The sequence below is a fragment of the Eumetopias jubatus genome, unplaced genomic scaffold, assembly GCF_037043125.1.
Source record: "Eumetopias jubatus isolate StellerSeaLion01/CBP00866 unplaced genomic scaffold, mEumJub1_p1.0 scaffold_12, whole genome shotgun sequence".
NCBI lineage: Eukaryota > Metazoa > Chordata > Mammalia > Carnivora > Otariidae > Eumetopias > Eumetopias jubatus.
In genome coordinates, this window is record NW_028274818.1 from 104,858,101 (window position 1) to 104,885,089 (window position 26,989).

Here is a 26,989-nt window from a genome sequence, read left to right on the forward strand (position 1 = left end):
ATCTTCAGTGAAAAGTTGCACGTCTTTGCTATCTGTCTCTAGTTGGGGTTAATCTAATTCTTTTTTTCTTTTTTGCTGCTACACTTAGTAAATTAGGAAAGGAAAATGAAACACAAGAACATAATACATATTGAGTAAAGATCCAATGTTGAAATAAGGTGTCAGTATGTTCTGTATGAATGGAGTTATTCTGACCATGATATGATCTATACAAGCGGTGGTCTAGGAATGGATCTCCCCTTAGTTGGCACTTAGAGTCAACTCCATGTAAACATTAAGTTGGGTGGGACAATGGAACAGTTTGGATAAAAGCGTGGAAAGGAAATAGATACTAAAACTGAGAAGAGTGCTCACTTTGACAGCACTTATACTAAAACTGGAGCAATACAGAAATTAGCATGGCCCCTGTGCAAGGATGACATGCACATTCGTGAAGCGTTCTATATTTTTGTATGGAATCACTGAATCACTACATTATACAACTGAAACCAATATAACACTGTATGCTAACTCACCGGAATTAAAATTAAATTAAATACTGAGAAAAGATCCAGTGGGGTGAGAATGATAAGGAGAATTATTTTTGCTATCTTTGTGTAATAAAGCTTACATGCCCTTTGTGATGGCTTCTCCCAACAAAGTGACACCAAATCTACAAACGACCTTGCACTCACTCTTCCCCTCCCTTATCTTCCTCCCCCTTACCTTCTTTTTCCTTCAACAAATCAAGACATCCCTTTACTTTAGTCAGGCACAAAAGAATGACATCTTAAGATATTTTACTAAGAATCCAAGGTAAAATAAGAGGAAACAACACCTCATTCAAAAGAAGGCAAAAGGAAAGGGTTTTTTTCTGGAATAGAGATCTGAACTATCTCGAATCCAGTCTACTGTTGAACTAGACTTCTGGATTGGGACTGATTCCCAGCTGCAAAAGTTGTGCTCTTTCCCAAACTCTCCTATATCATTTCAGTGGTCTCCCCATCAATGCCCTTGATACCCTCCAAGTCCTCCTCTATAGTTATGTAGAACAAAGATCGACCAGTTTACATAAAAGGATGCTGTTAAAGATCTTTCACAGATACAGATCTCAGAACTTACAGACATGACTCTATTGAAGAGTTCCTAACAAACCCTCTGTGACACTCAGACTCTCCCAGCTGCGTCACCCCTATTTTGCTGTGCTGTCCACGTCCAGCCCAGCACCTAGTCAGGGATAAGCACAACCTCATCTAATCAGAATTCAAGCATTTTTCCATTGAGCTGCATCCTTGGGATGCCCAAAAGAAAGTGCTTCATCCTTCTCACCCGTTATGGGGACCTAAAAGTGCAGTAAAGCAATGGCAACCAAGAAAATTGGGGAGGGACAGCCACCACGGATTCACTGAAGAAATCTTTCTTAAGCACATTTACCAAGCTGGGCATTACAGTGAGCCCTGAGACAGAGTGAATGGATTTCTGACAAAAAAATATATATTTTTTTTTCTTGGGAGAGATCAGGATGTAAGTATCCTGTATTGTTGAAGAGATTCACGTGTTATGGCTACAACCTGAAAGGAGTAAAATAACATTTTGCTGTGGAAAGTCATGCCTTGCTGTTCTTCTTAGGGCCGTATCTGCTTTGGGCTGGTGGGGGTAAACTTCAGGATCTGTTCTAATGTTTGAATGGGTGTTCTGGTGAAGCCGCATGTTTCCAACAATGGAGCTATCATTCCTGAAATTTATGTGATTATCACCTGAGGGGCTGCGTAAAATGAAGATTCCCTGTGGACATCCACAAATACATTTTACACAAGTTCCCCAGGTGATTTTGATGTTAAGTGATACTGTGTTAAGTAATACTGTGAGAATCTGTTGAAAAGCATTATTAAAAGACAAACTGAGGCATATTAAAAATGTTAAGAGTTTGAGCTAAAATCAATTCCCATCAGACAGTACCAAACCAGAAGTGGCTAGCAGCCCTCCACCCACAGGAGGTAGCGGCCAGACACTTACAAACATAGGAAGCAAAGCAAAAAACTATTTTATTGGCTATAGCTTAAGGTTGCCTTATAGGGGAAAGCCTATGGATATTTGTGATTGTTTGCCCTTATGTTCAATTCCTTAACTTTGAGGCATTGACAGACTTAGGTTTGGGGTTGTTTATGTAGGCTGCCAAGGCATTAGCACTACCTGTTTAATGACCTCCTTGTTTAAGTAATTTAATAGCATGAAGGACAAAATCTCAATCTGGAATATCCTAAGGATAGTTTTCACCTTAAGTATTAAGTATGTCAGGGACTTGCCAACTCCACTACCAGCTAAGGTGTGAATACAGCTCATGGCTCAGCAAGCTGACAGAGAGGGTTTTACTGAATGTTGACTACCACCCAGAGGCAGCAATTTTCTCTGCAGGATGATGGAAAGCAAGGGAAAGGCCCTAAGACAGTGGAGCTGGATCACTTGCTTCTAGATCTGATACACTGGATCTTTTGAGTCAGATGCCATTATTCTATGAGCAAATGATCTTCTAGAGTTCAACCCCACACGATCTAGTTACCTCTCCTACTGCTCCCCTGAGCCTCCTGAAGTATAAAGTACTTCAATGTAGAGGTATGATAAGCACCAGGTAGGATTTACCAGAGAGGCATTTGGGTCATTTTTGGAGTCGGGGAGGGCAGAGAAGCTAGGGAACAGTAAGGACACTGGAATGTTGTGGGTCTCTAGGGGTAGCAGCTCCTGCTGATTTAATAGTACATGAAGACACTGGATGTGGGCTGGAGCTGAGGTCCCCTGAGGTTTGCTAGGGCCTGGGGTTAGGGGAGCTTTCAAATGTATACCTATAGTCACTGGGTGGTACATAAACTCTATCACACACTAGAGGTGTCAAGCGAATGCCTTTTGGGTACCTAATTCCCAGCATATCAGCTAAATCTAAAAAACAAAACAAAAAAACTGGGCTTTCTGAAGACCAGTCCCCAACATCTAACAGCCCTTCTGTTATTTCATATTCAACAATTCTAAAATTAGACTCATTTTTCCCTTTTAATTCATTGCTGCTCAAACCAGTTAACCCAGTTAACCCTCCAGATTTCATTTATTTGACCATCAATTTTGCCCTGCTATAGAGGTCTGTCATAAGCACCAAGTAAGATACAAATTGTGAAACAATTCCAAAACACTGTGAGACTAAATGCCCACCGGGATACCTGTACATTTGTATTAACCAGAACATGCATTAATTACCAAAGATGCTCCCTGAAGCAATGGGCTAAAACCAGCAGATTTGGGGAAAATGATCCCTCATTTGGAGCAGAAGGTATACACCTACACAAAACCAAGGCCAGGGATGAAGACACTGAAAACAGGATTTCCATAAAGGAAGCTGCCACACGAAAGGTCTTCCTTCAGTCACTGCAGGAAGGAGCCTTGGTCAACCACACACATAGTGAAAAAAGCACAGGAATGAATCTGCAGCTCTTGTGCAAGATGAGGTATGATCAATTCAGCGCATCTCATTAGCTGTACGCTGTGTCACCCTCCTGCTCCCACCTCAGGGCCATTATCACTGGACAAGGACTTGCTATCCTTTTCTTCCCACATTCATAACTAGTAAATCCCGTCGGGTTGTTTTTTTATTTTAAATTCTTATAATAAAATAATTTAAAGCTTACAGGAAAAGTTGCAAAATCAATAGTGCAAAATACCCATATATCCTTTACCCAGGTTCATTTATCATTAACGTTTTTACCTTCTTTTCTTCCCTCCTCCTCTGCCCTGCTTCCACCTCCCCTCTGTGTGTATATATATATGTGTGTGTGTGTGTGTGTGTGTATGTATATTTGTGTATGTACACACACGACAGTCCTTTATCCTTAAATATTTCAGTGTGTATTTCCTAAGAACAGAGATATTCTCTTACATCACAATATAGTTATCAATGCTAGTACTTTTAACATCAATACAATAATTTAATCTAGATCCATATTCCAATTGTGAAAACTGAAACAAGAATGTTTTTTAAAGCTGCACAACACTACATTGTGTGGATGTGCCAGAGTTTTTTCAATCGCCTATCCTGGATATTTATGCAGCTTCCAATATTTTTGCGGTTAGTAAGAAGGCTGTAATGAGTAATGTTCTGCATATGTATTTTCATATTATCAGAGATGTCTCTTTAAAACCATCCATAATTTTGTAAGATACTGCTAAATTCTCCTCCGCATGAGGTTGCACTGTTTTGCATGCCATTAGCAACACATAAGAATTCCAGTTTCCCCACAAACTCATCGACAGCACATACTGTCAAGCTTGGGAATTTTGGCCAATCAGATGGGAAAAAAATCTCTCAGTATAGTTTTAATTGGAATTGAAGTGAAGGTCAGTATCTTTCAATATGCTTAATAGCCATTTTCATATCTTTTTTATGAAGTCAAGTTTGTCAGTTTTTCAATGGGATTGTTTCATTTGTTGTTTGTGTTTGTTTTTTTTTTTTGCTTTTTTAAAAAAGTTCTCCACATATTAGAAATACTAGAATTTTGTGTTATGTGGCAATTTCTTTCTCCCAACCTGTCATTTGTCTTTGCTTATTGTTTTTGCCATTCAGAAGTTCTTAAAATTTTTATGTAGGAATGCATCAATCTTTTTTTTATGCCTCTGGATTCTCAGTCCTAGATTTAAAATCTTTCCCTGAACCCGTGTTTTAGAGGAATTCACATCCACGGTGTTTTCTGGTACTTGCATTCTTTCATTTTTCACATTTGGATTCCTGACTCATTTGGAGTTTATTCTTGAATGTGATGTGAGAAATGGGTCATTTTTATCTTTCTCCAAATCACTGTCCAATTATCCCAATGCAACTTTTTAAAAAAGGGAGGCTCAGTCCATTCAGCATCTGTCATCGGCTCGGGTCATAATCTCGGGGTCCTGGGATGGAGCACCAGCTTTGGGGCTCCCTGCTCAGCAGGGAGACTGCTTCTCCCTCTCCCTCTGCCCCTCCCCCTGCTCCTTCTGTCTCTCTCTCAAATAGATAAAATCATTAGCCATCAGGGAAATTCAAATCAAAACCACACTGAGATATCACCTTATACCAGTTAGAATAGCAAAAATTGACAAGGCAAGAAACAACAAATGTTGGAGAGGTTGTGGAGAAAGGGGAACCCTCTCACACTGTTGATGGGAATGCAAGTTGGTATAGACACTTTGGAAAACAGTGTGGATGTTCCTCAAAAAGTTAAAAATAGAGTTACCCTATGACCCAGCAATTGCACTATTGGGTATTTACCCCACAGATACAGATGTAGTGAAAAGAAGGGCCACACGCACCCCAATGTTCATAGCAGCAATGTCCATGATGGCCAAACTGTGGAAGGAGCCGAGATGCCCTTCAACAGACGAATGGATAAAGAAGATGTGGTCCATATATACAATGGAATATTACTCAGCCATCAGAAAGGATGAACACCCAACTTTTGCATCAACAAGAACGGAACTGGAGGAGATTATGCTAAATGAAATAAGTCAAGTAGAGAAAGTCACTTATCATATGGTTTCACTTATTTGCAGAACATAAGGAATAGCATGGAGGATATTAGAAGGAAGGGAAAAATGAAAGGGGGAGTAATCAGAGGGGGAGATGAACCATGAGAGACTATGGACTCCAGGAAACAAACTGAGGGAAGGGGTGTGGGGGGATGGGTGAGCCCAGTGATGGGGATTAAGGAGGGCACATATTGAATGGAGCACTGGGTGTTATACACAAACAATGAATCATGGAACTCATCAAAAACTAATGATGTACTGTACGGTGACTAACATAAATAAATAATCTTTTTTAAAAATAAAATAATTAATAAATAAATCTCTGCCCAGTGATCTGAGATTCCATCTTTAATACGCACTAGATTTCTGTACAGAGCTGGGGCTATTCTCAACCTTTTCTGTTATCCCATTGGTCTATTCATGCGCAAGTCCCACACTGTTTTACCTGCTGGGGTTTTTCCCCAACACTTATTTCCCATTCCTTCCATCAGTGCCTTAGTCCAGGCAGCAGGAACCCTTCGAAATAAAGGCTGGAAAAACCTCGTGAGTATTGAAGTACAGTTAATCAGGCTGCAGGTAACATTCATGCCATACATTTTGAAAAAGCAAATGTTAAAGTAATAACTCCCCAGGACAGACCTTGGGCAGAAAGTTATCTGGTTTTATCACCACCCAAAGGATAAGGACGGGTTTCTCTTACAAAGGTCATACCCCCTTGGCACTCTTCATTATCACATGCAGCCAGCCCTGAAAGTGCACTGTTGGGCGAAGAAATTGCAGACACCCAATCACACATGATGAGGGCTATAAGCAAAGTGACCAAATATCCCCGTTTGTCCTGGAGTCCCAGTTTACAATACTGTCCTGGCATAATTAATAGGACTTCCCCTCACTGTCAAAAGGAGCAGGAAATGTATGAGATGTGCTTGCAACATCTTGTCATACCAGAAAGCAAAGAAGCTATCAAAGATGATTTAGGGTTATGTAAAAGGAATCAGGTGCCAAGTTGAAAAGGCTCCTACTGACCAAAGGTGAAATGATCTGAGCATCAATAAGAAGAACTGCAGCAGACTGGTTTAAATCCATGAATGCACTTTGATTGAAAAAATTGATCAGTTACAGGAAGCAAAGCAACCAGATCGTTATTGTGAAAACAGGCAAAGGAGAGAACCAAGCATTTTCTTTTCTGTATGAACTGTATCTAAAGGTAATTATTAGTTAATGAGGGGAAATTTCTGATACAAGAATCCCAGTTAATAAACGAAGAATCATTTATAGAATTAATGAAATAAATAGATCTAGGCTCTTAACATCATATATAAACAATCAGACATGCCACCATCTCTTTAAATTTTTTATTGTTATGTTAATCACCATACATTACATCATTACTTTTTGATGTAGTGTTCTATGATTCATTGTTCGTGCATAACACCCAGTGTTCCACGCAGAACGTGCCCTCTTTAACACCCATCACCAAGCTAACCCATCCCCCCACCCCTCCCCTCTAGAACCCCCAGTTTGTTTTTCAGAGTCCATCATCTCTCATGGTTCGTCTCCCCCTCCAATTTACCCCCCTTCATTCTTCCCCTCCTTTTTTTTTCTTAACATATATTGCATTACTTGTTTCAGAGGTACAGATCTGTGATTCAAGTCCTGCACAATTCACAGCGCTCACCATAGCACATACCCTCCCCAATGTCTATCACCCAGCTACCCCATCCCTCCCACCCCCCACCACTCCAACAACCCTCGCTTTGTTTCCTGAGATTAAGAATTCCTCATCTCAGTGAGGTCATATGATACATGTCTTTCTCTGATTGACTTATTTCACTCAGCATAACACCCTCCACTTCCATCCACGTTGTTGCAAATGGCAAGATCTCATTCCTTTTGATGGCTGCATAACATTCCATTGTGTATATATACCACCTCTTCTTTATCCATTCATCTGTCGATGGACATCTTGGCTCTTTCCACAGTTTGGCTATTGTGGACATTGCTGCTATAAACATTGGGGTGCACGTACCCCTTCGGATCCCTACATCGGTATCTTTGTGGTAAATACCCAGTAGTGCAATTGCTGGATCGGATGGTAGCTCTATTTTCAACTGTTTGAGGAACCTCCATACTGTTTTCCAGACTGGTTGCACCAGCTTGCATTCCCACCAACAGTGTGGGAGGGTTCCCCTTTCTCCACATCCCCGCCAACATCTGTCATTTCCTGACTTGTTAATTTTAGCCATTCTGACTGGTGTGAGGTGGTATCTCATTGAGGTTTTGATTTGGATTTCCCTGATGCCGAGCGATGTGGAGCACTTTTTCACGTGTCTGTTGGCCATTTGGATGTCTTCTTTGGAAAAATGTCTGTTCATGTCTTCTGCCCATTTCTTGATTGGATTATTTGTTCTTTGGGTGTTGAGTTTGAGAAGTTCTTTATACATTTTGGATACTAGCCCTTTATCTGATATGTCATTTGCAAATATTTTCTCCCATCCTGTCGGTTGTCTTTGGGTTTTGTGGACTGTTTCTTCTGCTGTGCAAAAGCTTTTTATCTTGATGAAATCCCAATAGTTCATTTTTGCCCTGGCTTCCCTTGCCTTTGGCGATGTTTCTAGGAAGAAGTTGCTGCGGCTGAGGTCGAAGAGGTTGCTGCCTGTGTTCTCCTTTAGGATTTCGATGGACTCCGGTCTCACGTTTAGGTCTTTCAACCATTTGGAGTCTATTTTTGTGTGTGGTGTGAGGAAATGGTCCAGTTTCATTCTTCTGCAGGTGGCTGTCCAATTTTCCCAACACCATTTGTTGAAGAGACTGTCTTTTTTCCATTGGACATTCTTTCCTGCTTTGTCAAAGATAAGTTGACCATAGAGTTGAGGGTCCATTTCTGGGGTCTCTATTCTGTTCCATTGATCTATGTGTCTGTTTTTGTGCCAGTACCATACTGTCTTGATGATGACTGCTTTGTAATAGAGCTGGAAGTCCGGAATTGTGATGCCGCCAGCTTTGCTTTTCTTTTTCAACATTCCTCTGGCTATTCGGGGTCTTTTCTGGTTCCATACAAATTTTAGGATTATCTGTTCCTTTTTTTTTTTTAAGATTTTATTTATTTGAGAGAGAGAGAATGAGAGAGAGCATGAGAGGGAAGAGGGTCAGTGGGAGAAGCAAACTCCCTGCTGAGCAGGAAGCCCGATGCGGGACTCGACCCCAGGACTCCGGGATCATGACCCGAGCCAAAGGCAGTTGCTCAACAATCTGAGCCACCCAGGCGCCCCTTTTTTCTGTTCCATTTCTTTGAAAAAAGTGGATGGTATTTTGATGGGGATTGCATTGAATGTGTAGATTGCTCTAGGTAGCATTGACATCTTCACAATATTTGTTCTTCCAATCCATGAGCATGGAATGTTTTTCCATTTCTTTGTGTCTTCCTCAATTTCTTTCATGAGTATTTTATAGTTTTCTGAGTACAGATCCTTTGCCTCTTTGGTTAGATTTATTCCTAGGTATCTTATGGTTTTGGGTGCAATTGTAAATGGGATCGACTCCTTAATTTCTCTCTCTTCTGTCTTGTTCTTGGTGTGTAGGAATGCCACTGATTTCTGTGCATTGATTTTATATCCTGCCACTTTACTGAATTCCCATATGAGTTCTAACAGTTTTGGGGTGGAGTCTTTTGGGTTTTCCACATACAGTACCATATCATCTGCAAAGAGTGAGAGTTTGACTTCCTCTTTGCCGATTTGGATGCCTTTGATTTCTTTTTGTTGTCTGATTGCTGTGGCTAGGACTTCTAATACTATGTTGAATAGCAGTGGTGAGAGTGGACATCCCTGCCACGTTCCTGACCTTAGGGGGAGAGCTCTCAGCTTTTCCCCATTGAGAATGATATTCGCTGTAGATTTTTCATAGATGGCTTTTATGATATTGAGGTATGTACCCTCTATCCCTATACTCTGAAGAGTTTTGATCAAGAAAGGATGCTGTACTTTGTCAAATGCTTTTTCTGCATCTATTGAGAGGATCATATGATTCTTGTTCTTTCTTTTAATATATTGTATCACATTGATTGATTTGCGGATGTTGAACCAACCTTGCAGCCCAGGGATAAATCCCACTTGGTCATAGTGAATAATCCTTTTAATGCACTGTTGGATCCTATTGGCTAGTATTTAGGTGAGAATTTTTGCACCCATGTTCATCAAGGATATTGGTCTGTAATTCTCCTTTTTGATGGGGTCTTTGTCTGGTTTTGGGATCAAGGTAATGGTGGCCTCATAAAAGGAGTTTGGAAGTTTTCCTTCCATTTCTATTTTTTGGAACAGTTTCAGAATAGGTATTGACTCTTCTTTAAATGTTTGGTAGAATTCCCCTGGGAAGCCATCTGGCCCTGGGCTTTTTTTTGTTGGGAGATTTTTGATGACTGCTTCAATCTCCTTAGTGGTTATAGGTCTGTTCAGGTTTTCTATTTCTTCCTTGTTCAATTTTGGTAGTTGATACATCTCTAGGAATGCATCCATTTCTTCCAGGTTATCTAATTTGCTGGCATAGAGTTGCTCATAATATGTTCTTATAATTGTTTGTATTTCTTTGGTGTTGGTTGTGATCTCTCCTCTTTCATTCATGATTTTGTTGATTTGGGTCATTTCTCTTTTCTTTTTGATCAGTCTGGCCAGGGGTTTATCAATCTCGTTAATTCTTTCAAAGAACCAGCTCCTAGTTTCGTTGATCTGTTCTACTGTTCTTTTGGTTTCTAGTTCATTGATTTCTGCTCTGATCTTTATTATTTCTCTTCTCCTGCTGGGTTTAGGCTTTATTTGCTGTTTTTTCTCTAGCTCCTTTAGGTGTAGGGTTAGGGTGTGTATTTGAGACCTTTCTTGTTTCTTGAGAAAGGCTTGTATTGCTATATACTTTCCTCTCAGGACTGCCTTTGCTGTATCCCAAAGATTTTGAACAGTTGTGTTTTCATTTTCATTGGTTTCCATGAATTTTTTTAATTCTTCTTTAATTTCCTGGTTGATCCATTCATTCTTTAGTACGGTGCTCTTTAGCCTCCACGTATTTGAGTTCTTTCCGACTTTCCTCTTGTGATTGAGTTCTAGTTTCAAAGCATTGTGGTCTGAAAATATGCAGGGAGTGATCCCAATCTTTTGGTACCGGTTGAGACCTGATTTGTGACCTAGGATGTGATCAATTCTGGAGAATGTTCCATGGGCACTAGAGAAGAATGTGTATTCCGTTGCTTTGGGATGGAATGTTCTGAATATGTCTGTGAAGTCCATTTGGTCCAGTGTGTCATTTAAAGTCTTTATTCCCTTGTTGATCTTTTGCTTAGATGATCTGTCCATTTCAGTCAGGGGGGTGTTAAAGTCCTCCACTATTATTGTATTGTTGTCAATGTGTTTCTTTGCTTTTGTTATTAATTGCCTTATATAATTGGCTGCTCCCATGTTCGGGGCATAGATATTTACAATTGTTAGATCTTCTTGTTGGATAGACCCTTTAAGTAGGATATAGTGTCCTTCCTCATCTCTTATAAATGTCTTTGGTTTAAAATCTAATTTGTCTGATATAAGGATTGCCACCCCAGCTTTCTTTTGGTGTCCATTAGCATGGTAAATGGTTTTCCACCCTCTCACTTTCAATGCAGGGGTGTCTTTGGGTCTAAAATGAGTCTCTTGCAGACAGCATATTGATGGGTCTTGTTTTTTAATCCAATCTGATAGCTTGTGTCTTTTGATTGGGGCATTTAGCCCATTTACATTCAGGGTAACTATTGAAAGATATGAATTTAGTGTCATTGTATTGCCTGTAAGGTGACTGTTACTGTGTATTGTCTGTGTTCCTTTCTGGTCTTTTAGGCCAGCTGCTTTTAGGCGCTCTCTTTACTTAGAGGACCCCTTGCAATATTTCTTGTAGGGCTGGTTTCGTGTTTGCCAATTCCTTTAGTTTTTGTTTGTTCTGGAAGCTTTTTATCTCTCCTTGTATTTTCAATGACAGCCTAGCTGGATATAGTATTCTTGGACATGCCACCATCTCTAATGTGTTCTTACCAAAATATGAGAAGTGAATCTTGTTACACCTCTAAACTTGTAAGTTTTTAGTTAATACAGAGGGCAGAGAACTATATTAAATAATGTCATGGGTATGCAAACAGCAAAATTCAAAGACAAGAAATTCTACAGGATGAATAATGCAGTTGTTTCAATGAATGAATTTCAAGAGAAAAAGAATAGGAACTAGAGATTATAAGACTTAGAAGACAAAGCAACCAATTGCAACTTACGGATCTTATTTGGACTGTAACTCAAAGACGCTTTTAAAAACGTATGTAGTTGGGGCACCTGGGTGGCTCAGTTGTTAAGCGTCTGCCTTCGGCTCAGGTCATGATCCCAGGGTTCTGGGATCAAGCCCCGCATCAGGCTCTCTGCTCAGCAGGAAGCCTGCTTCTCCCTCTCCACTCACCCTGCTTATGTTCCCTCTCTCGCTGTGTCTGTGTCAAATAAATAAAATCCTAAAAAAATAAAATAAAAAATAAAAAGTACATGGTTTTTAAGAAAACATTAATTACAAATTAAGGAATTATTCCTTTTTATTGGTATGATAATAGTATTGTGGGTTTTCTTTTTCAAAGAGTTCTTACCTTTCAGAGGTACACACTTAAATATTTATAGACAACATTTGGGAGTTGTTTCAAAATACTTCAGTAGGGGTGGAAGACAGGGAGGGGGGGTTGAAAAAAACCAAGACTGGCTATGAGTTTATGATGGGTAAAGCCAAATAATACATGGGGATTCATTATATATGTTTGAAATTTTCTATTATAAAAAAATTTCTAAATAGAAAAACATAGAAAATAAAATATTTAACATTTGAATAAGTAACAAAAGTATTACTAAAATTCCATGGAAATATTTTTTCTTTTGAGGCTTTTTCGAGGCATCATCCATAAATTTTGGTCTCAAAGCAGATAGGGGAACCTAAAAGAAAAAGCCAGCAAGGCCTAGCTCCTACCAAAGCTTCTCTGAAGAGATTCCAACTGGCTGAAAACCTTAAGTCCTATTTGACTAAGGATATGATCAAAGAGAATCTACAAATTTAATTTAGGTAAACAGAAAGACCACTGATGAGCAACTCCCAGCCTGTAGCGGCCCCAGACTCCTTGACTAATTTTGGAATATAGACCTCCTAGAGAAGACCAAACTCAGGCCACATCAGCCCCAGGTCCTACAGACCACAAGCCAGAGACTTAGGGAAAGCCTTCCCCTGGGTTTGGCTGCAAGGTGGCTGTAAGCTTAGCCAAGCTTGTCTGGGAAGTGGGAAAAAAAAAGCTGATTTTACATCTGGACCTCAATATTGCTAGGTAGCAGAAGCCTAGTGTCTCAGACAGTGCATGACATCTCTAATACACTCATGCCCTGACTACTGCAGGCTCATGGGGACGGCTGAGAGGCCAGGAAGTCATCTGCTAAATTAAAATGAAACATCATGGCTATCTACCATGGCTATCTAAGAAACATGTGATAAAATAATGTGTTTCAAAGTAGACTGAGTAATGCAACTCTGTGTTGAAGTCATCATTTATCTTAATTTACAATGAAAAAATGGGGAGAAAAATACTCAGGAAAAGAATCTAATACTAAAAGGCACCACAAAGGACACCTGGATGGCTCAGTCAGGCATCTACCTTCGGCTCAGGTCATGATCCCGGGGTTCTGGGATCAGCCACCATCGGGCTCCCCCTGCTCAGCAGGCAGTCTGCTTCTCCCTCTCCCTCTGACCTTCCCCCTTGCTCGTGCTCCGTGCACACGCTCTCTCTCTCTCTCAAATAAACTTTTAAAAAATAAATCAATAAAAATAAAAACAAAAGGCACCAGAAGGCAAATCACATCTTGTAATTATAGTACTCAGACTCTCTCACTCGGCAGCCAGCATTTGAAGGCACAGCACTACAATGCTGCTGTGTGGTCCACGTTCATTACACAGAATTTTAAGCAGAATATTCCGGAATTTTAAACAGAAAGGAAACTTTTTAGTGATGGCAAAATAAGAAAGCATAAACAGTTACAAATACTATACCTTCTCATTATTATGTATTTTTAAATGCCTACAGACATCTTTATTTTTCCTGAACTGGCACTCATGCAAAACAGATCACTACCACCTCATCATCCATAGTTGGCGACCAAGATCCTCTCAGATGACAAGGAGATGTATCAACAGAGACTATTTAGTAACAAGGGGTAGGTGACGAATGCATTTCAAGGCAAGACACTGACAGGACCAAGAACAAAGGCACAGATCCCAGATCCAGTGTTTATGGGAGTATCCACAGGTTCTACCTTAGATGATTCTGAAGATCAAATATATTCACTAAAATGTAAGCTCTACAAGGTCAAGGATCTTTTCCCCCTATTTTATTAACTGATGTATGGCAAACACCTAGCCGAGTTCCTGTTGGGCCTCAACAAATATGTGTGGAATGAATAAAGAATAGAAAAAAAGGCACCTTATATACTGTAAAATACCATCAAATATAGGGTATTAATACCAGTTCATCTTTTGGATTCATTTAATTAGATCTTTATATAGAACTGAATGTTTTTTAAAATACTTTCATGTTTATTCAGTGATCAATAACAAAATATTAATTTACTAATGGATGGGTGAACAGTTGTTACAGTACAAGGAATAATGGGGAAACTTTACAGATGAGGGTACAATTGTACAGAGACAAAGGGGGTTACAAATAAAGTAAAATCAACAAAGCTGCCTGAGAGATCCCAACTGGGGAGGGAAAGATCCAGGCACCTGAGCAGCAGGGCAGAACAAGTGAGCACCAGAAGACTATCCTCTCACACAGCACTTAGCACAAACATAACTTGGAACGCCTGGATTTATTAATGGTTCTGTGTTTTTCCATTGCTAAATCACAAGCTCCGGGAGGTTCAGGGCTCATGTGTCTTGTTCACCACTGTGTTCCCAGCACCAAGCACAGAGTAGCTGTTCAATAAATATTTGTTAAATGGAAAAGAAGGAAGGCAAAGTCTGAACTAATGATCTTGCAGGTAGATACAGCCCTCGTAACAATGAGGTTTAAGTTTCCAACGTGGGAGAAAATTTTGCTTTAACTACCAGACTTAAGAGGTGGATATGAACATTCCACCAAAGGAGGCTCTGAAATTCAGGATATCCTTTCCCCAAAAGACGGTGAGAAACTGTTCACATCACTTGGATAAAAGACATGAGGAGCTGTGCTCTCTGGAAACTCAAAATAAATCAGGTCTTCCCCTGGTTCTGTTTTCAACAAATGGGAAGAAAATGGGTCAAAGTGCCTTTCTGCACCCCATCACTCTTCAGCCCCCACTTCAAAGCCCTTCAGTGAGTAAAGACGAATGCATCCTCCAATGAGGTCTGCCTCCATTTGTGGTCCTGAAAGGTCCTGCACCTTCCAGGACCTTCCATTCACAAAAAAGGTGCATTTCAGCATGGCACCCTTACTGCACCAGGGTCTCCTGGCGATGCTGAGTTTTCTGGTGCCGATTGAGGATGGACCTCTGGTTAAAGCTCCTCCCGCAGGCAGGACAGTGGTAGGGCTTTTCCCCAGTATGGATCCTCTGGTGTCTGACCAGCCGCTCCCCTTTACTGAACCGCTTCCCACACACCTGGCACCCGTACGGCTTCTCGCCTGTGTGGGCTCGCCGGTGCACAGCCAGGTTTGCGTTCCTGCTGAAGCTCTTGCCACACTCACAGGTGTAGGGCTTTTCCCCCGTGTGAGTTCTCCGATGCACCTGCAGATGCTGCCTCCGGCTGAAGCTTTTCCAGCAGTCACCACACTTGTAGGGCTTCTCCCCCGTGTGACTCCTCTGGTGGACCTCGAGGTGGTGCCTCTGGCTGAAGGTTTTCCAGCATTCACTGCACACATAGGGTCTCTTTCCCAGGTGTGTTCTCTGGTGCTTCATGAGGTACTCTCTCAAGGTGAACCCCTTCCCACACTCGACACACCCATAGGATTTCTCTTCTTCATGAGTTCTCTGGTGTCTGACAAGATTTGAGCTCCGACTGAAGCCTTTTCCACACTCGGGGCACTGAAAAGGCTTCCAGAAGGAGCTGTGGGTCTTGAGGTCATCCGGCAGGGGTATGACGCCATGCTGCTGAGGCGGCGGCCCTGGCATGTTTCCCACAGAACTGCTGGGCTCCTGCTCACAGCTTCTTCCCAGCTCAGGGCTCTGAAGCGTGGCTTCCCCAAACCTCTCTGACGTCACCCGAGCAAGCGCCCCCTGGAGGTCTGCCTGCTGGGTTTTAGACTCCTTTTCCTTGCTCCCAATGCCTACAGGACAAAGGAGATACAGGCTGATTCTACAGCAACTATGAAAGTAAATTTATACGTTAGAATTTGGCTCCTAACGTATCCCCCTAACAATTCCTTCTTTTTCCCTTTGACTGACAACCTCAAAACAGTTTCCTTTCACTGACTCTAAAACCAGACTTTGCTCTACTTCTCTCCATCTCTGTTACTGACTGAATGTTTGTGTCCCCAACCCCCCAAATTCATAGGTTGAAGCCCTATGCCCTAATGTGATGCTATCAGGAGATGGGGTGTTTGAGAAGTAATTAGGTACAGTCATAAGGGTGGAGCCCCCCAAATGGGATTAGTGTCCTTATAAGAAAAGGAAGAGAAATCAGAGCACTTTGCACACACAGGTCATGTGAGCATGATTCCTCATGATAGGATTATTGCCCTCGTGGAAGAGGCAGAGACACAGATGGATCCCTCCATTGTCTGCCATGTGAAGACACAGGGAGGTGGCAGCCAGGTGCAAGAAGAGGAAGAGGGTGTTCTCCAGACAATGAATCTACAGGAACCTTCATCTTGAACTTCCAGAACTCTGAGAAATAAATGTCTGTTGTTTAATCCACACAGTCTATAATATTCTATTGTAGCAACCCCAAGCTAAGACAATCTCTGTACCTTTTAACAGAACAGTCTGCCAAATTTTAACAACCATTCACTTAATGTTCTACTAACTCGGACTTTCATTTCCTTCTAAATCTAACTCAATGATTTCCTTGAAGAAACCAGCCCTGCTTGCTCTCTTCAGTGACTATATACTGAATTAGCACTTTGCTTATCCTGCACTTATTTACACACAATCTTGTTGAAAATGCTATTTTACATTCATCAAGGTGTTCTGCCTTCCCTAGAGATTACAAACCTATTCCAGGGATGGTGAACTACTTGGGAGTTCTCCATATCCTCCCTACACTTGCTCAGCAAGTGGTCCCTGCTCATGCTGCTCCCTCCGCCTAACCAGGTTTTATCAATCTGGGTCTCCTGGAAGCCTGGCATAGGCTTACTGGCTGCTGGATGAATGAACAAACCCACTCTGTCACTGACTTCTACCAGACTGAAATGCCCGTGAATGCTACTGAAATGCCCCAACCTGTCTAGACGTCCTTCCTCTGATCCCTCTTTCATTCTCTCTAAATTAACACAACAATTATTTACAGAACAGGAGGAAGGCGGGAAAAAAAGGGAAGGCTCTAGGGAGCAAAATAGCCAAGACAAAAAAAAAGAGAAACAAGGGGTGCCTGGCTGGCTCAGTCCGTGGAGCATGCGACTCTTAATCTCAGATTGTAAGTTCGCGCCCCAGGTTGGGTATATAGATTACTTAAAAATAAAATTTTTAAAAAACGAGAGAGAGACAACAAGCAGCACTTAAGGATGGAAAGGGTCCTTTCAGGTGACATTGCTAAAATGCAAAAAGAAAAACATGACATGCCTCCTGACCTAAACAAAGATGAAGGACTCTCACCTCTGATGGATTCTTTTGTAAATTTCCCAGGAAAGTAAAACTGCACAAAACATTAAGTATAGAGTTCAAAGAATTTTCATAATGAACACAACCATGTAAACAGCATCCAGCTCAAGAAACATGACCAGCATCCAGAAAGCCCTCCCCCATGCCCTCCAGTGACTATATCCTGCCCCCCTAGGCAAACATGCTACCCGGACTTCTATCGCCATAAAGTGCTTTTGCCTGGTCTTGAACTTTATGCATTGGATTCAGAAATTGTTTATGGCTGCTTCTGCTCATTATTATGCTTTTAAGATTCACCCCCATTGTGGAATATACTATAATTACACTATGTTCTTTTTTGTTAGTGTACGGTATTACACTGTAAGGATGTATTGGAACCTATTTGTTAACTTGGTTGACGTTCATTTGGGTAGTTTCCAGTTTTGAGGTGTTATGAATAGTAAAACTGAAACTAAATGTAAAGCACGAGCTTTACCTAGACCCTGAGGAGATATGAGTATGTGCTAGGTATTACATGTCATGGAATTCTGGTTTCTCAGGCCCAATCCTACACAGCTGTCAATGCAGGAGCCACACATTCATGGGACTAAATCCCAGGATGATCTGAAGGTTGAGACAGCCAGTAGAAAGTATGCGTGGGAAACGGACCTCAGCCCACCAAGACAGCATAAACACTTAGGGAAGTGCTTAGGTTTTTTGAAACAATGAGAAAAGGACAAACATACAGCCAGACTCCCTAGCACAGTCAGAATGGCCAAGGGCATGTAAAAACCCTCTAGCAGTAGGAGGGCAGAATCTTCCAGCACACAGCAGCGTTGGTGGCAGAATTTTGTCCCTGAGGGGAACCAAGGTGCAGGAATGCTAATACCACCACCTGGGGCACACTGCAGGAGCTCCTGCGCTGCACAGTTATGTCCGAGGGTTTCCACGTCCTCTGCCATTACAGAAGTCTTACATCTCTTTGTAACATATGTTGGCAGCCTTTGGCCACTCACATCACTGCCATGGCATGACAACCCTGTCCTGGACCCAGTTCTCCTAATTCCCTCCTCTAAGTGCCCCTTACACTACTCCATAATGACCATTATCACATACACTTGGGCTCTTCATCCGAGCTGCTAAGATCGTAGAGGCAAGGACCTTTAAGACTTCATAGTCACCGGCAGAATGTTGGTCACATAGTAAGTGCCAAATAAATATTTTGGAATGATAAATAAATGAATGTTGACTGACTCACAAAGAAATAATATTTGTAGAGCTAATATATAACACTACTATATTCGCCAAACATTAATCCTCACAACGCCATGAGATTTCCCATTTTGCAACTGAGAAACCAGAGCCCTAAAAAGGTCACCTGTGGTGTCCAAGGTCACAATCAGTAAGTGATGGAACCAGGATGGATTCTCATGTGCTAAAGGCAGTATAGTGATACTCTCACTCATCCCTCAACATGTTTCAAGATGAAAATGGGCCAGATGGGGTGGGGTCAGTAGATGAGCAGTCAGTACATAGAAAGTTATGAAAGGGAAAGAAGCAGAAGGAACAAAGGAGAGAGCCATTCCCAACCACGTTTCTTTTCCTCCCTCCCTCCAGCCCGCAGAGATTCCTCTCCACTCTGGCAGTCCCTAGCCCCCTCCTCCCCGGCTTTCCTACCAGGGCCTCTCCTTGTACTTCCCTGGGCTCGCTCTTCCCTCCTCTCTTGCTGCTCCTCCTCCTGTGGGCTCTTTTCATTTGCATCATGGTCTCACCCTTCCAGCTCCAACCCCAGGTAAAACCTGGCCACCACCTGAGATAGGCCCAGCCCAGGCTCTGCTCGCTCTGTGACATGGGAGCACATGGACCTCTCCGGTTTTTAACATCCTTCTGTCCATCCTCCTGCCATCCTCTGTACACACACCTCATGCTCTGAAGGCTTCCCTGCCATTAGTCCTGCCCCAACACAAAACTGCCAAGGTGGGGCCAGCACCCAGAGGGCACTCAATAAATCCCTACTGAATGAACAAGATCAGAGGATCATCTTTTGCCGCTCTTTTGCTCTCGAGCCTGGGTACTCTTCAGTCACAAACAGAGTAGGTGCTCCAGGAATCCTAATGACCGACCTGTCTCTTCACAGCCTGGTGTTTTCTTGCCCCTTGTCTGCTCCTCTCCTGACAGGAAAGCACATGGCCAGCTCCTTAAACCTGGATCCACGCTCTTTCCTTGGACCCATTTACTCATCTTCTTTTGTCAGTAGTACCAGGTTCTGAAATCTGGGGCAAGGGCAAGAACTCTGACCTGGTCTAGCTAAAACTTTGGGCAAGGTTTATGCCTGTGTCATTTCCTATTCCTGTTTTCAAAATTCCAAAATTGCAAAATTCCTCAGTTTCTTACCTTTGGGATGGAAACAGTCTTACCTGGAGCTGAGACCCCACAGTCCCGGGGTTCCACGTATTCCCCAAAGCAGTCTATCTGAGCTGGGGTCACATGCCTCCACTCCTCCTCGGGGAAGGCCAGGGCCATATCTTTAAATGGCCCCAACCCCTGAAACAATAGGAGATTACTATAGATAGAAAAATAATCCTAAGGTAGGAAGAGTCTAAAAGCAGGACAACAGGGGACAACATTTTATGGAAGAATGGAGCAAGAAAATGGAAGGAACTGAGTCGTTAGTGGTCTTGGGGGCAGAAGGGCCTACCTCTTGACAGTTTAATGACAGGGAAGTAATGGATTCATCTGAGCCCCTGTATTTCCGAGACTTTGCTGCAGCCACCGAGCTGATACCCTCACAACCACAGAACCCAATTCCCATTTTTCAAGTGCCTCCATTCAAGCCTCAGAGCAGATCCACTCAACTAAAACTGATTTTTCCCTCAGAGGTAAGTAAATATTTGGGCAGGCCTTGTCTTAAGAACAATGTTGTGTTAAAATAAATTCAGTATCATTCAACACCATGAAGAACTATTATAGGAGAAGGGGAGGGTCTGGCAAAATTAAAACATGTTGTCATCCTTTATCTCCATCCTAGGAAAACAGGAATAGGAAATGACACAGGCATAAACCTTGCCCAAAATTTTAGTTAGACCAGCCCTGATTCATTTTTTTTTCCTGCCAAATGACAGCTTTCCTTCTACAAGAACTCTTCACTTTAAAACCACTTCCCCGGGGCGCCTGGGTGGCTCAGTCATTAAGCGTCTGCCTTCAGCTCAGGTCATGATCCCAGGGTCCTGGGATCGAACCCCGCATTGGGCTCCCTGCTCGGCGGGAGGCCTGCTTCTCCCTCTCCCACTCCCCCTGCTTGTGTTCTCTCTCTCGCTGTCTCTGTCAAATAAATAAATAAAAAAATCTTAAAAAATAAATAAATAAATAAATAAATAAATAAATAAATAAATAAATAAATAAAACCACTGTCCCCTTCAGAAAGTGCCTTGCTGGAAATCCCCCACCTCCCTGGTAACAGCACCCAGTGGACATGGCAAGAGTGCCCCATCTGTGCTCTTCACCCCCATCTGTGGCAGGCAAAGAAGTGCAAACAAGGCCAAAACTCCTGGTGTAGCCAGGATAGGGGCCAGTGGGACCACTCTGCTCAGTGCTCCAGGGAATCCCGAACGGAGGGTTCAGAGGAAGAGTAGCAGCAGAAGTATCCATAAAGGCTATCTGCAAAGGGTTACTGACCAAATGCCACAGCCTAGATCAAGCCTAGGGGGTTTCTATCGATAAGGTCTTCTTCCTCACAATTAAAAGAGTAATCCTGAGTCAAACAAAAAAAAAAAAAAAAAAAAAGACAGAGCAATAAAAACGAGTGTATTGAGCCTTATGCCTGGACCCTTAGGGTTGACCCATAAGGCTCAACTCAAGTTAACTGAGGATGATAAAGTGGAGAAAACAAAGCTGTCATATCCATCAGAACAAGAAAGGTGGAATAATTCAACCTGTGGATGGCACTTCGTTGTGCAGAGAAACCTTAGGAAAAGTGAACCTCATTCAAAACAATGTCATGGTCCCCAGAAGGACAGAGGTACAGCTCACCTGGGATCCAGCGGTAAGGAACCCAGCTGCCATCTCGTGGTCCCTGGTGTTCACTGGAGGGAGGCCAGGACCAGCCTGAAGACCCGGCAGAGCTAAGCAAAGGGAGAAAAGCATGAGCAAGATTAGCGCTGTCTTGCAGTTAGCTTGTTCAAAGGTGTCCATTGCCTGACAAATAGAACCCTAAGAACCTTAAGGAGACTCCATAAAGATGGGGTTTGGGTACAGCCTACCCTGTTCTCAACCAAGAAGACAATCCCAACCCAATATGTCCTGCCCCTTGAAGACCAGCCATGCTCCCTGGTCACACTCTGGAAATAACCCCCTTTGAGATTCAGTAACACAATGAAGTCACATATTACTTTTAGGGATATGGTTTGTCTGCCCACTTACAAAATATCTCCTACATGTCACCTGCATATTTCCAGGAGGTTTCTAGAAAGGGATGTGAGGGAAAAGAAAAGAAAAGAAACGGAAAGAGAGCATAATCCCAGGCATCCCCTGCAGAAATCAGAGTCAAGATATAGAAAACAATTTCATTTCATCTGTTTCCTACTGAAGTCAAGGAAGTAACCAGGAAAACTCATAATTACAACCCACAGGTCATTTAATTTATCAACTGCTGGACTTGTAAAGGACGGAGTCACAAAGCAGTTTTCTGTGTCCTTACTTCTTTACTGTTTGCATCTTACCCTGCTCCTGGAAGGCTTGGGTCCCAGCTCCAGGATCCTGACTGAGTTGCTCCTCAGTGCCTTGGTCTAGGCCTTGAACTCCTTCCCCATGAGGCATCCCCCACTCGGGCTTGATCTCCACTGGCCCCAGGTGGACACCTGGTTCCCAAGGGCCTCTGCCAAGTGCTGTCTCCTGTTGTTCTCCCTGCACGTGGCATGGAACCTAAGGACAATCCCCAACACCTATTAGAATGAGGCCTGGGTGAGGGATTTGAATTAAAACCTAAAAAGAGAACCAAGAAAAGAACTATTCCAGCTGCAAGGGAGGGGAAGAAAAAGCTGGCTAGGTTCTTCCCCAGGATGTCAGTGGGAAGGTGACAAAGAGGCTAACCTCTTTTTATCAGGCTCTATGCAACTGTTATGTGTCCATGTCATTTTGTAAGGGTCCCTTCAGCCTGACCGAATTCCACCATGAATAATATCACAAAGAGGCTAAATACTGTTTGGTTGAGAACTTTAGCCCAAAACACTCCCTACTAGGAAAAAAAATCCCCCAATTATAAATGCTAAAAGTAAAAAATACAAACCTTGATTCCGTAGCGTATTAGCTAGTGAGAAAAACTTGCTCTAAAAATAGCAAGGAAAATCAGGACAACTCACATTGAGACACAGTCACAAAAACAGGCCCTTTTTGGTCTACTTTAAAGCTCCTGGGTTGGGAGTAAAAAAAAATTCTTAGGGTTATGGAGGAAGTCAGGGGTAACTACAGGAGGAAAAGGAAGGATGAAGTGAAGAAAGATGGTTACTTGCAAGCAAAACAGTTATGTTAAGTCCTGCTCTCTTCCTTCCCAGCCAACAATCAGGTGACTGTACCAAAGAGTCACAGACATGTTGCCAAAGTCCCAAGGAAGCATCTGAGATGCAACTACCTGGTATTACCAGACCACCACCACAGAATCGCTAACGTGAGCCACTTGAGCACTGTGCAGACCATGCTTCTTAGTAAGAACATTCACCCAAGTGGAATTCTCTGCATGGCCCTCAAGAAGCCCTGAGCCCATGCATCTCTGCCCAAAGAGGAATGAGTCTATGAGGGACCTTAAAACTGGTCACAACTGCCTTCTTTAGGCCTGAGGCTCACAAGGGAAATATGGCCAGGCCTCTGTCCTGATGACCAAAAAGGAAGCTAACAGCCCTTCTACAGGCCCTGCACCTTCCCTGAGAATGATTTTTCTTCCTGAAAACTCCACTGCCCTCCAAACAGTACCTCAGGGAGTCTGGGAGCAGATGAAGGAGACTGTCTACCTCATCTACTCCCCCTGCTTCCTCAAACTTTTCAATTCTTTACATCTCCCCTTCCCACACCAATGAAATAAGACCCAGATACCCCCTTCTCACCCACCGCCTTGGCCTCCAATGTTCTCTCTGTGAAGTCCTCCACCATGGCCACAAGAGCCTTGCCACTCTCCAGGCCATGCTCCCGAATCCAGGCATAGAACTCCCGTGGCAGGATGGTTAGGAACTGCTCCAGCACCAGCAACTCCATGATCTGCTCCTTGGTGTGCAGCTCAGGCCTCAGCCACTGGCGACAGAGTTCCTGGAGTTCCCTGAGGGCTTCCTGAGGACCAGCTGCCTCCTGGTAGCGGAACTGCCGAAACCTCAGACGAAAAGTCTCCGGACTAGGGTCCTCCCTTCCCCTGCCCCACGGCAACTCTTTCTCTAGCTTCACCACAGGAACACCCATCTGCTGCTGAGGGTCTTCTGCCATCCTTGGACGCTCCTTAAGCATCTTCACACCCCTCTCAGAAGACTGAAGGTCTGTTGGGAAGACCAGACAAACAAAAATGGCAGCCTAAATGAGACAAAGGAAAAGTCAGTCCATCCCAGTTCTGTGTCTACATCAATGGATATTCTGCTAGAGAACATGACAATTACTTTCAGAAGACTGAACGTATATCCTGAAAATCACGTCAATTCAATTCAGTAAGTATATGTTAACCAGCTAGTATGTGCAAAAAAATGTATAGGATTTACTTTATACCCACAAACACTGCAGGATCTCATTAGGGAGGTAACACTAATACCAGAGAATATAAAATCGGTTATAATTAGATCAGTCATGCCAGCCTACTCTTCCAAAGGTATAATATACCTTCAATAAACACATATGCCAGACCTGCAGAAGCTAGAAATATAACACAGATTGGATGCCTGGGTGGCTCAGTCGGTTGAGCATCTGCTTTTGGCTTGGGTCATGATCTTGGGGTCCTGGGATCAAGCCCCACATCTGGCTCTCTGCTCAGTGGGGAGTCTGCTTCTCCCTCTCCCTCTGTGCTCTCTCTCTCTCTCTCTTGCTCTCTCTCAAATAAAGAAATAAAATCCTTTAAAAAAAACAAGGAAATATAATACAGAACAAAACAAACAAGGCACTTACCCTTTGATACTTATATACTAGTGCAGCAGAGAAAAAATATATAAGCAAATAAATTAATATTATAAATGGAGATAAGTTCTAGAAAGTAAATATGTAGGTAGCTCTATTAATGGATGAACAGCTTGAAAAACCATTTTCTGAAAAGATGACACGTAGGCTGAAACCCAAAGGATGAGAATGAGCCAGTCATTCAGATTTTTCCAGGCACAAGGATTGAGGCCAGAAATTACTCTGTGTATCTGAGAACAAGCCAAAGTGCAGTATGGCTTCTGCAGAGTTAAGTGAGGGACAGAGCTGCACGAGAAGAGGTGGCAGAAGCAGGCAGAACCAGATTATCCAGGAACTGGGACACACTAAAAATTACAGCTTAACCTTACTTCGGCGGGAAGCCACCTATTTTACAAAGGTCATTTTGCCTGTGTTGTGTCAAGGGACTACAGGTTAGAGGGGATAAGAAGGGAAGCAGCACTTACAGTGGTCCAAGCAGGAGAGGCTCGGGATGGTGGCAAAGCAGAGTCAAGACATATTTTGGAGGTAAAACCAATAGACTTGCCAGTGGCTTGGATGTGCCCGTGTGCTCAGCCTAAAGAAAACAAAAGAGTGACACATATGTCATTATAACTGATCAAAAGATTTTTAACCTGTGGGGTGCCTGGATGGCTCAGTCGGTTAAGGGCAGACTCTTCATTTCCCTCAGGTCACGATCTCAGTGTCCTGGGATCCAGCCCGTCTTTGTGTTCCACACTCAGTATGGAGTCCGCTTCAGGATTCTCTCCTTCTCCCTCTGCCCCTCCACCCCCTGCTCTTGCTCTCAAATAAAAAAAAAATTTTTTTTACAGATTTTTAACTTGTGTAGGCTCTACCAGTTAGAAAGCCTTTGAGCACACACTCTCATTTGATACTTAATAACCATTCTGGGGGCACCTGGGTGGCTCAGTCGTTAAGCGTCTGCCTTCAGCTCAGGTCACGATCCCAGGGTCCTGGGATCGAGTCCCGCATCGGGCCCCCTGCTCGGCGGGGAGTCTGCTTCTCCCTCTGACCCTCCCCCCCTCCTGTGCTCTCTCTCTCTCAAATAAATAAATAAAATCTTAAAAAAAAATAACCATTCTGTATAAGGAGTATTACTCCCCCTACTTTTCAAACGAAGAAACTGGAGATGGAAGAGATTAGTGGCCAAGGTCCGCAGCCTAAAGGATATGGCACAGATACAGCCACAGGGGGAGCCAAAATGAGAGAAAGGTTAATGTCGGTGCAAGTACTCATGAAAGAAGGGGCTTACGCTAGACTGGAGGATGAGTACTATTTAATTTCATGCCGGGTTCAGGTTGGGGGTGCAGGGTAGGCTGGGGAGACGGACCTAGGAGTCCAAAGTGGGGAAGGGGCTCAGTTTTTAGAGGAGGGAAAGATCACGCTTAATGCCACAGAGCATAAACTGGCAGGAGGTACTTCCGAAGCTCCTACTTAATATTCTACTGGGCGTTTGTGTACTTATATAACCTTCCTAAACCTATTTTACGTTTTCAGTCGATTCATTTTCTCTGCTGCACCAACTGAGATTTCTCTTTCATGACTTCCCAGCTACTGCATTTATTCACTCCCCTGTTGCACTGAGGGCACTACGGCGCCGATGTTTACCAATGTGTCTCCGACTACCAGATTCCCCGAAGGCGCGAAAGGTCCTCACTCATCTCTCATCCCTGGCACTTGACGAAGAGAAGGCTTAAAGAGAAGCCGTTCTCTCCGTGAGTGTCCCACGTCTTGCTCTAAAATGGCTACTTTCAATTTTGTGAGAGATCCGCGCTGGTTCCAGGTCTCGAGTTCGTGGACGCCCCCGGCGCTGAAGTAACCCTGGCCGGGCCGGCCCAACCCCGCTCCCACCTGAGCCCCCGCGTCCCGCCCCGCCATGGCCTCCGTGCCGCGGGAGGCAGCTCCGGGGAGACGCGCCGCCCGCTGCCGCAGCCCCGCCGCCAGCCCCGCCACCGCAGCGGCCCGCAGCGGCCCCGAAGCCCGGCCCGCCGCCGCCTCCGCCTCGACCTAGCCACCCCAACCCGCCTCTCACCCGCAGTCCCTCAGCAGCTCCCGCCTGGCCCGAGCCCTCAGCGGATCGGAAGTGGGCCACGGATGCTGTCAGACAGGTGCGTGAGGAAAGAGCCCCTTCCGCTTCCTCTCTAGGACTCCCGGAGGTCGGTGTGTCTCTATGGTCGCTGGTCCCCTGGGCCTCTCCCCGGAGACCGAGTGCCTCTTCCCGGGCTAACTCGTCCCTTAGAGGCTCGCGGTCCTCGCGATCGTCAGGCCCTTTGGCGCCTCTGTGGCTTTGCATCTGCTTTGCCTCCGTGAGAAGGTCCCTCCAGACATACTACCCGACGCGAAGCCTGTGTCAGTGGGCTTTAGAGTCCAATCGGTCAACACGTGCTTATTCCGCGCTTCTTGTACTTTGTGCAAGGCGCAGGGGCCGAGGGTGACAGAGGGAAGCACCGAATGCTATAGGTTCGCATAAGAGGGGCCTCCACCCGGGTAGTTGGGAGGAGGGAGTCAGGGAAGGC

General features: G+C 43.6%; 1 protein-coding gene and 1 non-coding gene across 4 annotated transcripts; one reads left to right on the top strand and one right to left on the bottom strand.

Moving 5' to 3' along the window:
- The first annotated feature begins 346 nt into the window (after positions 1-346).
- LOC114197503 (U6 spliceosomal RNA) lies at positions 347-450 on the top strand. Its single transcript, XR_003606911.1, has one exon. It is a non-coding gene; the product is annotated as a U6 spliceosomal RNA (small nuclear RNA).
- Positions 451-14,113: 13,663 nt separating this feature from the next.
- Positions 14,114-26,561, bottom strand: ZSCAN25 (zinc finger and SCAN domain containing 25). Of its 3 annotated transcripts, none has more exons than XM_028088516.1 (7): positions 26,506-26,561; positions 24,920-25,029; positions 23,415-23,830; positions 22,034-22,235; positions 21,345-21,436; positions 19,733-19,859; positions 14,114-15,844 (listed from the first exon to the last, which is right to left on the bottom strand). In XM_028088516.1, the coding sequence occupies exons 3-7, from the start codon at positions 23,799-23,801 to the stop codon at positions 15,012-15,014; spliced, it is 1,641 nt and encodes a 546-aa protein (XP_027944317.1). In that variant the 5' UTR covers positions 23,802-23,830; positions 24,920-25,029; positions 26,506-26,561; the 3' UTR covers positions 14,114-15,011. The 3 variants fall into 3 exon arrangements, with proteins under 3 accessions (XP_027944317.1, XP_027944318.1, XP_027944319.1); XM_028088517.1 differs by having other exon boundaries at positions 23,415-23,864; XM_028088518.2 differs by lacking the exons at positions 24,920-25,029; positions 26,506-26,561 and having other exon boundaries at positions 23,411-23,492.
- Between the last annotated feature and the right edge of the window lie 428 nt (positions 26,562-26,989).

Excerpts from the sequence above, each read along its gene's own strand:
- ZSCAN25 (XM_028088516.1), bottom strand. The coding sequence starts at position 23,801 with ATGCTTAAGGAGCGTCCAAGGATGGCAGAAGACCCTCAGCAGCAGATG. Across the intron at positions 22,236-23,414 it reads GAACATTGGAGGCCAAGGCG|GTTCCATGCCACGTGCAGGG; the intron begins GTGGGTGAGAAG and ends GATTGTCCTTAG. Across the intron at positions 15,845-19,732 it reads CTGTGGGGTCTCAGCTCCAG|GCATTGGGAGCAAGGAAAAG; the intron begins GTAAGACTGTTT and ends TTTGTCCTGTAG.